Source organism: Antechinus flavipes, chromosome 3 (assembly GCF_016432865.1).
Source record: "Antechinus flavipes isolate AdamAnt ecotype Samford, QLD, Australia chromosome 3, AdamAnt_v2, whole genome shotgun sequence".
Classification (NCBI taxonomy): Eukaryota; Metazoa; Chordata; class Mammalia; order Dasyuromorphia; family Dasyuridae; genus Antechinus; species Antechinus flavipes.
The window spans coordinates 584,295,163-584,308,160 of NC_067400.1; the positions used below are offsets into that span (position 1 = coordinate 584,295,163).

The 12,998-nt window shown below is 38.6% G+C and overlaps 1 protein-coding gene across 11 annotated transcripts in view; it reads left to right on the forward strand.

The window, feature by feature from the left end:
- Window positions 1–12,998, forward strand: part of EIF4G3 (eukaryotic translation initiation factor 4 gamma 3) — a 386,518-nt gene that overhangs the window by 339,642 nt on the left and 33,878 nt on the right. For all 11 annotated transcript variants that reach the window (XM_051988328.1, XM_051988325.1, XM_051988326.1 and 8 more), the window contains 3 exons: window positions 3,882–4,028; window positions 4,675–4,911; window positions 6,074–6,178. In XM_051988328.1, coding sequence (XP_051844288.1) covers window positions 3,882–4,028; window positions 4,675–4,911; window positions 6,074–6,178 — 489 coding nt within the window. The remainder of the gene's footprint in view (window positions 1–3,881; window positions 4,029–4,674; window positions 4,912–6,073; window positions 6,179–12,998) is intronic.

Sequence of the window (12,998 nt, forward strand, 5' to 3'; positions counted from 1 at the left end):
CCTAACCTCAGAACCAACTCTTCATTGTGTGCTGCCTGTGCTCATAATGGCAACAGAGTCACAAAACACAAATGTTCCCTGACTGGAGTCCGTGTGTTCCTGAGGACCTAGAAGTTTGATTTTCATGAATGCTTTGGATAGATTCCTCTTCCAATTTGCATTGAAGCCTAATGGTCTCAAGCATTTTGCCAAGAATAAAAACTCATACATTTTCAGTACTCTTTTTTTAAAGAAGTATTTCTTCCCACATAAGAATTAGGCATGACCACAACTGTGGACTCTCTTTTACGAGGAGAAACCTGGGGTCGCAGAAGCAGAAGGGCTGGACTCCCTGCTCTTGTCCCCTCGCTCCTCAGGTTCCAAGTGCACCCCACTTGTCTCCAAAAGTGTGGCTATTGGGTGACCTTGGGCTTCTTCAGCTGCCTCAGGAAGTGACATCAGGCCACGACAGAGATAGATATTGACCCTGGTTCCCACTTTAAGATCACTGCAGAGTATTAGGATTGGAAGGAACCTCTGAGCCTTATTTCAGCTTATATCTGACTATTCTCCTTCCAGAAATGGTACCTACCATTGACCCTCAGATTTGAACAATTTCTACCAGTGATTGAGACTCATAACATCATGTGCTTTTCAAACTTTTCATTCAAACTTTTATATTCCCTCCTCCACCTTTGGGTGAATTTTATGCTTTTGGAAGAAAGTTATCCCCTCCAAATACATAGACTAGTAACAATAGTGGCCCTGGTCTCTACTGCTATCTGAACAAGAATAGTGATCTGATGCTAATAATCTTGATGCCTAAGAAAATTGAGCCATGTGGGCATCGAGAGACTTGATGCACATGAAGACAAGTGATGTACAATGGGTCTTTCAGGTTACAAGAAAGCTGGCTGATTTCTTTAGTCAGTAAAACTCACTGAACAGTTTCTTAAAAATCCCTTTCCTCAAGAAAAAGAATTTTCCTATTGAGTTTTCCCCAAGCTAAACAAACCTGGGTGCACAATTGGTTTTGTGAGAAATGAACTATATGTCAGCTTCAACTTGTGCTTGTTTCAAGCTGATCTACTCCTATCAGGAAGTTAATTGTAATCTGCCTTGTATTCCTAGTGTCCAGTAAATCACATTTGCTATTTGGTTATCCGACTAACCGATTCCCATGTGTCTTTTGACTAATTATTTTCCTGATCGCTTCTATATTAAGAGTTAATGTTCTTTTTACTGTAATAATCTTGCCTCTGAAGAAGAAAGATGTTTCCTTAATCTTAGTTCTTGAAAACTGCCTTGTCCCTGACTCATTTTCTCCACCTGCTCAGTTGGCCACAATGAGTATAGATGATATCCTTAAAACTAGATTTTGTGGCCCAACTGTGGCAGGGTGTTTAAAGACATCTATATTGATATACTAGTGACCCTCCTTGAGTTTTAAATCAAAAAGTGTTGGTAGTGTAGCTCCTCATGTGTAAATATGGGACAGACAAATCTCGGTTACGTTATATGTGTACAAATATGTAAAATTGGTCTGCTCCTTAACCCATTCATGTGATGACTTAACCTTTCAGGTCTTCCTGCTATTTATTGTATGTTCAGAGTATTCATATTGCTCCTTTGCTGAAAGAATGCCCCTCTGTTTCCTGCTATTCTACTTCAGCTTGATATTGTAGCCAATCCTACTTCCCAGCTTGGAACAAAACTGTTGTTTTTGTTCCATATTATTGCTCATCTTGCAAAGTGCTTTCACATCCCTCATCTTTGTGGAGTTTCACAGCCATCCTTTGATGGAAGTGGAAACCGAGGCTCAGGAGGTAGTGGACTTGGCCAAGGTCAGCCAACTAGTAAACATGGTTTTCTATATGGCCTCTTCTAAATACAAACTCTGCTCTCATTCTTTTTGTTTTTATTCCTAGCTCCAAGCCCAGCATCTGACACATAATAGGTGCTTGATAAATGCTCAATGGATGAGGTGGTGCACATCGCTGTCTTTGCAGCAAATCTTTGGTCCACCTCAATTATATTCACAATGTACTAAAAAGTAATCTGAGGCAGTCCAATGCTGTCCTCCCAAACTCCTGTGTCCCTGGAGAGGCCATCCTCTGAGGGCAGTGCCTTGCCTCCGGCCATTGCCACAGTCCTTCCTGGCAGCGAGGTTTTGTTTCAGTGCTGATAGCCCCTCTGTAGTTCTCCTTGAAGAACTCTCTTGCCGTGACATGTAGGTGCTGCCAGGGGTTTGCTTTACAAGTTAAGGGTGGCAGCTTTGGACTCCTCAGAGAGCTTCCAAGCACTGGCTCAGCTGGTCCCCTGCTGCGGGCGCCTGCCTCCTGTGGGTCAGCCACACAGAGCCCTGTGCAGTGGAAGGCCGGGATCAGGGCAAAGTCACGGACACAGAGCCAGAAGAGCAGCAACAGTAGTAATATGGTAGTGCCTACAGAGCATGCTGTATGTGTGTTACGTCATTTAACCCTCACAGCAGCCTGGGCAGGGGCCAGGGGTAGCCCCTGTTTATAGCCATTTTACAGATGAGGAAACATGCTAAGACAGGTTAAGTGACTTGGCTCAAGATAACGAAACTAGTAAGATTCTGAGGTCGGATCTGAATTGTGGAAGTTCTGACTTCCAGTTCAGCCCTGCAGCTCCAAGCAGTTTTATCCATTCCAGGAAGAACTGCTCATGGCAACTTAAGTCTCAATCTGCCATCAGTGTTTATTAAGCTTCCGCCCTTGGAGAGCAGGAGTCCCTCTGACTGTATCCAAGGGCACATGATTTGCAATTATGTATGAAGTCATTTGGGGTGGTTGTCACATTTTTCCCCCTTAACAGCACCCAGGCAGTGTAGCAGAGGAGATGATAGGCAGCCTTGGAACCAGCAAGAGCTGGGTCAACGTCAGTCTGTGGGACTGTGAGACTACAAGCAGGTCCAATGGGCCTGAGGGACAAGGAGTTCTCTTATCTGGGAACTCCCTATGAGCGCTCCTTAGGCCAGTGAAATCTCAGGTCCAGTTCCTAAGCCAGGGCCTCTCCTAATCTTTCCCACCACACATCAGCAATCACATGCAGACATGGTAGTATGGGATGTTAAAGGCGTTATGCTATTCTGGCTTGTGTGCTTGGCCATTTGATGATACTTGTAGAAAACAAGTTTCCTGCAGTTGTACTGTACTGTTAGGACTGAAGGCTTTGTATTATTCCATGGCATCCTTTGGCACTCAGAACCTCTCACTGAAGCTATAAACTCTGTAAGCATCTCTTTCTTACCCAAGTGATCCTCTGATGTGGACCCTTTATTCTGTCCTTCTTTATTAATGAAACCACGCTTCTGCAGAACTACCTGTCCTTCAATTAGGCAAATTTTTCTGGACTTGAAAAAGTAATCAGATAAAGTGTTGGAATTCAGAGTGCAAAAATGGCCTACAGGAGACTAGATATGTTTCATTAAACCCCAGTAGTAACTTCTTGTCCTTTAGTGTCGCAATAGGGTTTACTCTTGGATGAGTTTTCCTGTGTATAGGAAAACTTTTCTTACCCTTTCTTTTATAATTTCTATTTAGGGCCCTTGGATTGGTCATCAAGGTGCAAAATTTAAAAACTCTGGCTGGTTCATTTTGATTTAAAATTTAAGGGCATTGGCATTCAGAAAACAAAGCAACGGAATCACTAATGAAAAAGGAGTATTTGTTATTTCTTGGATAAAACGCAATGAAATTCTTACAGCTAAATTCAGAAATGCCTGCAACTGCTTATAGTGATGCTTTTGGCAAGATCCTTACCTTGTTCTAGGAGTTCTAGGAGAAGTTTGTAACAACAGAAAGAGCTCCTTGGAAAGTGTGACTTGGTGGCTCTTAACGTAACCATGTTGCTTTGCACATTTCCCTGTCTGAATACAGCTAAAAGTGCCCATGGCTGACAAGCCTGGGAACACAGTGAACTTCCGAAAGCTGCTCCTGAATCGCTGCCAGAAAGAGTTTGAAAAAGATAAAGCAGATGATGATGTCTTTGAAAAAAAGCAGAAAGAACTTGAAGCAGCCACTGCGGTGAGTATCTGAGCAGATAAGAATGGGACTTGCAGGCAGTACCACATTGGGGAGTGGACCGCATCTGTCTGATGTGGCCATGACAGGTTGGCGTGTAGTGAACACCTGTCTTCTGTTATAAAGGAAGAGATATTTTCTGACTTTTGACAAAGAGGAGGAGGAGATTGTCCTATTCAATTCTCTGAAGACCTCTCATAGAGAAAAGGGATCAGACTTACTCTGTTGACTTCCAAAGGGCAGGACAAGGGTCCAGGAAATTGTAGGGGGATAGATTTCACATCTTGGCATGAGGAAGAATTTTATATCCATTGCAAATGGACAGAAATAGAATGGGCTCCCTAAGCAGTGTTTACTTCCTTATTACTTTTAGAGCAGATAAACTCATTAGGCATGCTAGGAAAGAAGTTCCTGATTGAAGTGAGAGAATGAACGAGATGATCTGTAGTCCATTCAGAGTCCATTGTAGCTTTCAAGATTTTACATATTTTACCTGAACTTGAGGAGCCAATCCTTCAAATACCTTGTTTATTTCAGGAATACGTACAGAAGATTTTTCAGTACAAAGACTCTTAGCCCCCAAGTTTAGGTTCTGATAATTCCCTAAATCTTCCCTTACCATGATCTCTGTTTTCCCATCCCACACTAGCCAGAGGAGAAGACAAGACTTCATGATGAACTAGAAGAAGCCAAGGACAAAGCCCGGCGAAGATCCATTGGCAACATCAAGTTCATTGGAGAGCTTTTTAAACTCAAAATGCTAACAGAGGCCATTATGCACGACTGTGTAGTAAAACTTCTGAAAAACCATGATGAGGAGTCCCTCGAGTGCCTCTGCCGCTTGCTCACCACGATTGGCAAAGACTTAGACTTTGAAAAAGCAAAGGTAAAGGAAGAACTGGCATCTAAGAGTAGAGCATGAGATTTCTTCCTCCAGGGAACCCTTTCACAATGTACTTGTTAATTTATGCCCATTTTTCTTTTTTTTTTCCATTAAATTTTTTAAAAATTAAAAACATTTCTTTTCTCTCCTTTCCCATCTATGTCTAACTGTGAAGAAAAGGGAAAAAAAAGAAAAAAAATCCTTGTAACAAATATACAATCAAGCAAAACAGATGTGTATATTGTTTGCATCAAAAAAAAAAAAATCTGTCTTGTTCTCCATCTTGAATCCCTCCCCTCTATGTCCAAAGATATGGGCAGTGAGCTGCATCATGGGTCCTTGGGAGTACTGGTTATCATTGCATCAATCAGAGCTCTTAAAAACTTTAAAAGTCTTGTCCATTGTTACAGTGTTTGTTTTTACTGTATCAATTATTCTCTCAGTTCTTAGCAATTTGGACCTATCACCAAAAGGTTAGTGGGCAAAGAAAATTTTCTACAAGATCTATATCCCAAAGAGATCAAAGAGAAAAAGAATCCATAGGTGCAAAGATGGCCAAGAACTGGAAAAAATGAGGGAGTAGAATATTATGCTGTAAGAAATGGCAAAAGTGATGGTTCGGGTTTCCTTTTCAGTGGACCACAGAAGTCTTCATATCATAACCATGAGTGCCTGCAAATATGCCCAGGTGCTTACAGGGATCTGTGAAGGGCAGGGTCATCTTAGGAGAAAGTCTCAGGAGATCCATGGAACCTAAATTTATGTGGCTTTTTGAGAGCCTTCAGTTTGCCAGTTCTGGAAAATGCCATTTGTCCATATTGATCCTGTTGCATGTAGGAGACAGTGTAGCACAATGGGAAGAGCACTAGCTCTGGGGTTAGAGGCCCTGGGTTCAAATCCAGGTTCAAAATCCCTTGGCTTGTCAGGGCTTCCGTTTCCTTACTTGTTTTTGTGAGCTTTGATCCTTAGTCTGTCCCCAGCCATAGTGGGGAGGACTCCTCAGGGTTTGGGTTAGTCCCTGCAGGAAGCAGCAGTCTCCTTGGGGACAGTGTTCTTGCGGGCACACACTCAGGATGCAGTGTTTCCTAGAGTGGGAGGAAGGATCCATGTTACAATAATATTCACTCAGCCTCTCTGGAGATACTGATGATTTTATTTCTGACAGCCTCGTATGGACCAGTATTTCAATCAGATGGAGAAAATTGTGAAAGAGAGAAAAACATCATCCAGAATCCGTTTCATGCTTCAGGACGTAATCGACCTAAGGCTGGTGAGTGGGAAAGCAGACCCTTTCCTTTGACTGCTTTTCATAGCACATTTTCATAGATATGGTAGTTCCTCAGAGACAACATACATATTATTTTAAAATTATATTTGATTCTTTTACATAAAAAAAATTATGGGATTAAGAATTATGGGGTAAAGAAGCAAGACTATATTTGAATTTAAAGGGTTCCCCTGTTCCTTTTCCTATTGTCAACTTCAGTGATTTCCCTATTACCATCACTTAACTCTAGAATCTCTTCCTCATCTTCCTTTCCCCACATATTCCCTGAATTTTTAGAATTATATCTTCCAATCAAATATTTTCTTTGTTTCTAGCCCTAGAGTTGGTTTTTTCAATTCAGTACAATAGACACATTGTCTATTAGGATATCACAAAGTTAGCAAAACCAAGTTTGGCTTCAAAGAAGAGATAAAGCTTCCTCTTACTCCTTTGAAAAAGGAGGTACCTGGATCTCAGCTTCTGAGGAATGTCATGTTTTTTAGATATGTTCATAGTTTTTGATGAAATTTCTCTCCTCCCCTCCCCCACATTTTTAAAATAAAAGCACTCTAGGAATGGGAAGAGAGAGAATGCCAGGAGAAATGCAAGTGATACTAAAACAAAAGAATCACTAAAAAGTCATTAAAAGAAAAAGGTTAATGTAGTTCTCTGAGGGCAGAAACAGTTTTTAACTTTCTCTGTATCCCTAGCACTTAGCAGGGTGCTAGGTCCACAATAGGTACTTAAAAATACTTTGTTGACTCACTGAGACATAAGTGCCTGCATGAAAGGAAGAAGCTGAAAAAGTCCTTTGTCCAGGTCACCAATATCTATCTTTTTTTTTTTTTAAATTTCTGGGAGTTGTAATAGTATTTTTCCCCCAAGTACATGTAAAAATCGTTTTCAACATTCATTTTATGGTAAAATTTTGAATTTTTTCCCCCTCCCGCCCTGAACTTCCCCCTCCCTGAGACAGGAAGCAATCTGATGTTATTTATGCACAATCATTATAAACATTTCTTCATTATTCATGTTGTGAAAGAAAAATCAGAACAAAAGGGAGAAACTACGAGAAAAAAAAAAAGTGGTTATAGTAAACTTTGATCCATATTGTCTCCATAGTTCATTGTTTGGATATAGGTGAAATTTTCCATCATAAGTATGTTGGAATTACCTTGATCACTTATAAGTTTATCATAGTTAATCATCACACAATCTTGCTGTTAATGAGTATATTGTCTCTTGATTCTGCTCATTTCACTGAGCATAAGTTCATGTAAACCTTTCTAGGCTTTTAATCTATTACATTCATATATTATAACTTATTCAGTCATTCTCCAGTTGATGGGCATCCACTCAATATCCAATTCCTTACCACTAGCAAAAAAAAAAAAAGCTACAAATCTTTTTTGCTCATGTGGGTCCTTTTCCCTCTTTTATGATCTCTCTAGAATATAGACTCAATAGTGAGTGCAAAAGGTATGCACAGTGTTGTAGCTCTTTGTTTGTAGTTCCAAATTGCTTTCCAGAATAGCTAGATCATTTCACAACTCCAACAAATACATCCTATCTTCATGTGATATGTCCCTGACATCTGCTCTATTCTTGCCTTAGTTAGAGGTTCCTGGATCCTGAGAATTGGAAGAATCTTAAAACTTCATCTTTCTAATGGCCAGAGTCCACATCCAAAGTCCACTTTCCATTGCTTTGAATTTATTTGCATCTATTCATCTGTTGCTCCTCCATCTCTCTTAATGATCTGCCCATCTCCCACATTACCTTGTCTAAGGTGAAATCACTCAGTTTCATTCTTGTTCCACACCTTGTTTGAAGACCTTCTTTCATCATCTTTGCTTACCTAAAGCAATTCAGTTTTTCCCGGAAATAGACAAAAGCACTCTCTCATAACTTACATTAACCTAGTAAATTCAAGAATTTTAAAACCTCAGAATCCAGTCTCACTCACACTTGAAAATAATTCCCTCTTTTATATTTATATTTTTAAAATTTTCCCTCTTAAGTACTCACTTATACAGGATAAACACACCCAAATCCTTAGACCTTGTGTTATTTCACCATCGTGGCCCTCTCTGAAAGCACTCCAACTTATCACCATCCTTTAATCAGCATGCAAAGTCTTCCTCTGACACCAAAATCAAAGAGTGAATTTAGAAAAAGAGAAGGAAGGAGATAGTTGCTGAAATTGTTAAATTGTGTTTAAAATAAACTTGAAACTTCCCTGACAAAAAAGGAAAAACTACCAATTAGCTCCACAGGAAGAGTTAGTTTCTGTCATGTCTATTTAAATTTTTACTGCCGTAGTACTAGCTTTTTAAAGCACTACTACTTGTGATTGCATAATTGAAATAAGAAGACATAAAGAAGTTTCAGGTTTTAACTTTTTTGTTATTAAAATAATAAAATACCAGAGTTGTCAATAAAAAGAAGTTGGACTTAACATGGGAGAATGTTATACTGTTAAAGAGGTGAATAAAGACGTTAGCAGAATTTGTTATATACCCCAGAGCATCTAAAGAAATAGTTCATGGGATGTTTGTTCATCTCCCATCATAACCCATCCTGAAGATCAGTGCAACTTATATACCATTCTACATAGAGGAAAAATTTCAAGAAATTTCTTTTTAAAGAATTTAGGATCCAGATGATGAAAATATTAATGTAAGCATGGAAGACAGCAGGAAAAATTATTTTGAAGGATTTAGTTCAAGATCAATAAATAGAAATGACTAAAACTAATGGACTATTCAGTAGACTCAGAACCATGCATCATGAATGTTTTGTTTAACAAGAGAATCATAAAAAATGGATGAGGAAGGCATTGAATAACATAAAAAGGTAACTTGGTTATTTTTAACAGTTAATCACTTGCCTTGTGCATAGGATTCATTTTAGCATCATCTCTTTATCACTCAGTAATTGAATAGAGCAACTATAAAAATAAATATCAAATTAGAAAGAATAAAAATGTGAATATGCATTTGTCTCACAAGATAGATTTAAAAGGCTGAAAAAAAATGATGAATGGACAAAACTCGACTCTTCACAATGCTTCTTTAAGAAATTTAACCAGCATAGAATAATTGCTAAAACTGAAAGTGAAAAGCACTTAAAAACTGCCTAGTTGGATTAATATTTAATTTGCTTGACACCCAGTACCCCCAGAATTAAGTACAAGTTCATTGGTAAGCTGTTGTGGAAGAATATCTTAAAACTTGAGGGAAGACTGGTCACAGTTTCTTTTAAGATCAGTTGAGGAGGAAATGGCCCTCTCCATAAGGTCTAAATGAACCAGAACAGGCTAATAGTACATATTTCTGAAATTCAAAGGAAAACAATATGAAACACATCTGTTATAATTTTTAATTATGATCTATCCTCATCAGCATTGATAATGAAATTGGCACACTTGTGTTGTACCACGTCAGTACTTGGTATACTCTGAAAAAGCTGCAAGGATCTGCAGATCCCCTGTCTAATGTGATCTTACCATGTGGCTATAGCACCATGGGGACCACTTCATCTCCATAGGCCTCAGCTTCTTCATCTGTAAAGTGAGGGAGTCAAATTTAGATGACTTCTTAAGTCCCTTCCCACTCTTATGATTCAAGGAAGTTGTGAAAAGCATCTGGATCTTACTAAATCATTGCTGCCATCACGTGATGCTTCAAAGCTTATAAAAATGTTTCACATTATCTAATTTGCATATAGATAAGATCAGTGCTAGAGGTGATGATATTCTGGACCTACAGATGAATCGGAATCTGGAGATTGAGCTAGACTGTATGTAGGAAATTGCCCAATACATTGTAGGCCCCTTAAAGTCCACCTCTTTAACAACAGTGTATGGCTGCTCATGATTTGTGGTAAACCATGAGCTCGTAATAATCCAAATGACAACCCACAGGACACAGTCTTCTATGTAATGAATGATGGGTAACTCACATGCAAGAAGTGGGGTAATAGGAATATAATTAATCAGTTAAAGAATTTAGGCCTTGCTTATACTAAGTTTAAAAGAAGAACAAATGGATGGCTTGAGTGCCATATTGATTGCTCCAAGATATTAAAAGAACCAAAAAAAAGACTTCTAATATGTTGGCTAGATTTACAAGAATCACAGAGAATGAGAAGGCCATAAAGGGTTGTGATCTGCATTGGCAGAAGGCGTGCTCACAGAAAAGTCAGAGATCCACCTTGCTTTCCCTTCTGCACATTTTGTCCCAGGTCTTTCCCAGCTCACCCTTACTCATCTCATTTTGTAGAGAAGAGGCCCTTAAGAGTTAGGGTTGTCCATGCCGACCCAGTGCAATGGCTGAGTCAGAACCAGGCAAAGGAGAAAGAACCCAAATGTAGAAAGTAACTGTGAGAGTAGAGAAGACCAAACTTCATCTTCAGAGGAGAATACTAAAGAAAAAAACCCCTCTCCTACCTAAAGAGTAAGTCAAGTGGTCACCTATCCCAAAAGAAATCATTGGAAGAACTTCTAAAAGCTTTAAAAGTCAAATGAGAGAGATTGAAGGAAAAAAAAATTTAAAAAAAAAAAAAACAATCCAACAAAAACAAGATAATGAAAAGAAAGTCAACAAATTGAAAAAGGACATTAAGAATCTTTTCCCCCATCCTGAGGCAGTTGGGGTTAAGTGACTTGCCCAGGGTCACACAGCCAGGAAATGTTAAGTATTAAGGCCAGATTTGAACTTAGGTCCTCCTGACTTCAGAGCTGGTGCTCTATTCACTACACCAACTAGCTGCCCTTAGGATATTCAGAATTTTAAGGAAGAAAACAGCTCCTTGAAAATCAGAATTGTACAAAGGGAAGCCAGCAAAATTACAAGGGACTAAGAAATAATAACTCAATATAAAGAATGAAAAATTAGAAGAGAATATGTAGCAACTCATAAGAAAAACAATTGATGTAGAGATCAGATCAATAAGAAAAAAGCATAATAACTGGACTAGTTGAAAGCTATAATCAACAATAGAAAAAATAGAATCTTAATATAATAATATAAGAATGCAAAGAAATTGTTCTGAAGTATTAGAATAAGAGGGGAAAGTACACATTTTTTAAAAATCCGCCAATTACCATCTGAAAGAGACCCTATGACAAAAACCTATAAGAACATTGTAACCAAATTCTGAAACCTCCAACTTAAGGAGAAAATATTACCCAAAAAAATTCAAATACAGGAGAACCCACAATTAGAGAATCACATAAGACTCAGCAGTGGCTACAATACAAGACTGCAAGTCTTGAAATACTATTGCAAAGAGCAAAAGAACTGAGGTTGTGGCTGAAAATATCATATCCAGCAAAGTTAATCATAATCCTGAATAAAAAAAAAATTAAAAATTCAATGATTTGCCAGACTTTTCAGGATTTTGTTACAAAGATCTGAGCTCAATAGAAAATTTTGACATACAAGATCCAATAGAAATATAAGGTAAATATCAAAAACTAATTAAAAGGGAACCATTTACTTTATCCATGGAAATGTAAACTATATGTCTAAGAATGTCATTAGTAATTGGGAGTTCAAAAGAAAGATTGGGATAGAGCTGTGTATGATGATGTTCATCTGAAAAGTAATCCTCTAGGAGAGGATTCTGGAAAGATAGCTGAATAAGTCAGAAAACTCTCAGCTCTCCAGATTTTATCCACAAACAAGACAAAGCAGCACCTCAGGGGGAAGTAGAGTGGTAAAAATAAGCAAGATAACAGGACAGAGTTTTGACCTGTGTGAAATATAAAGCTAGCTCCCTGACACAGTAAACATTTAGGAAAAGGTTAAAAAGGCAATTGTACAAATAAGGTATAAGAGGAAGAACTGATAAGGAGAAATTAGGTGAGGGAGGAGGGCTGGTAGTTCTGGAACCCTATTCTCATTGGGAATGGGTTAAAGAGGGAAAGGTAGATCTCTCTAGAAGGATATGTCGTCTAAATTCAGAAAAAAATAAAGTTAGGAAAGGAAAAAAGGACAAGGGAGGGATTTTTACAGAAAACCCCTACTCACATGAAATCAGGATTAAAGAGAGAACAATATACATTGAGAATAGGGAAAAGTTATAAATTATAAAGAAATAGGAGGGTGAGGGAATAGGATAAGTGGACCTGCATAAAAAGGTGTGTAGATTAATAGGAATGGGATAAAAAGAGAAGGACATATATATACCTGTGTGTGTGTATTTAAAATACTATAAAATTCTCAATTCATATAGAAAACAAGAGGGCAAAAGAAAGGGGTGGAGGAGGGTTAGGTTAAATAATAGGGGGGCGCAAGGTAGCAGGAAAACCTATAGAGGGCCGGAACTCCGGAGAAGTATACTTGAAACAAGAATATTTACAACAAGGTGTTAACTCAGTGGAATTGATGAGATGATGGTTCTCTAGTTCACATATATACTTAGAACTTAACATAGTGATGTAATGGTTCTCTAGTTCACACATAATCAGTATGTTGTAATGATGTAATTACAATAAGGTATATAAGGACTAAGAAGGACTGGAAGAGAGATATTTCATTTTTGATCATCTTCCTTGTGGCTCTCCAACCTCCTGGACTCCTCCAGTAAGATCAAGACTAGTCCCGAGGTCCTCCAGAAAGCTAGCCAGAACATTACAAAAACCTAAAGCAGAAGAGTTGGGAGGGCTAGGAAATAAGAGATACACAGAAACAGTGATAAAGTGACAAGAGGACATCTAGATGGCACAGTGCATAGAACACCGGCCCTGAGTTCAAGCAAACCTGAATTCAAATCTGGCCTCAGATATTTAACACTCAGTAGTGGTGTGACCCTGGGC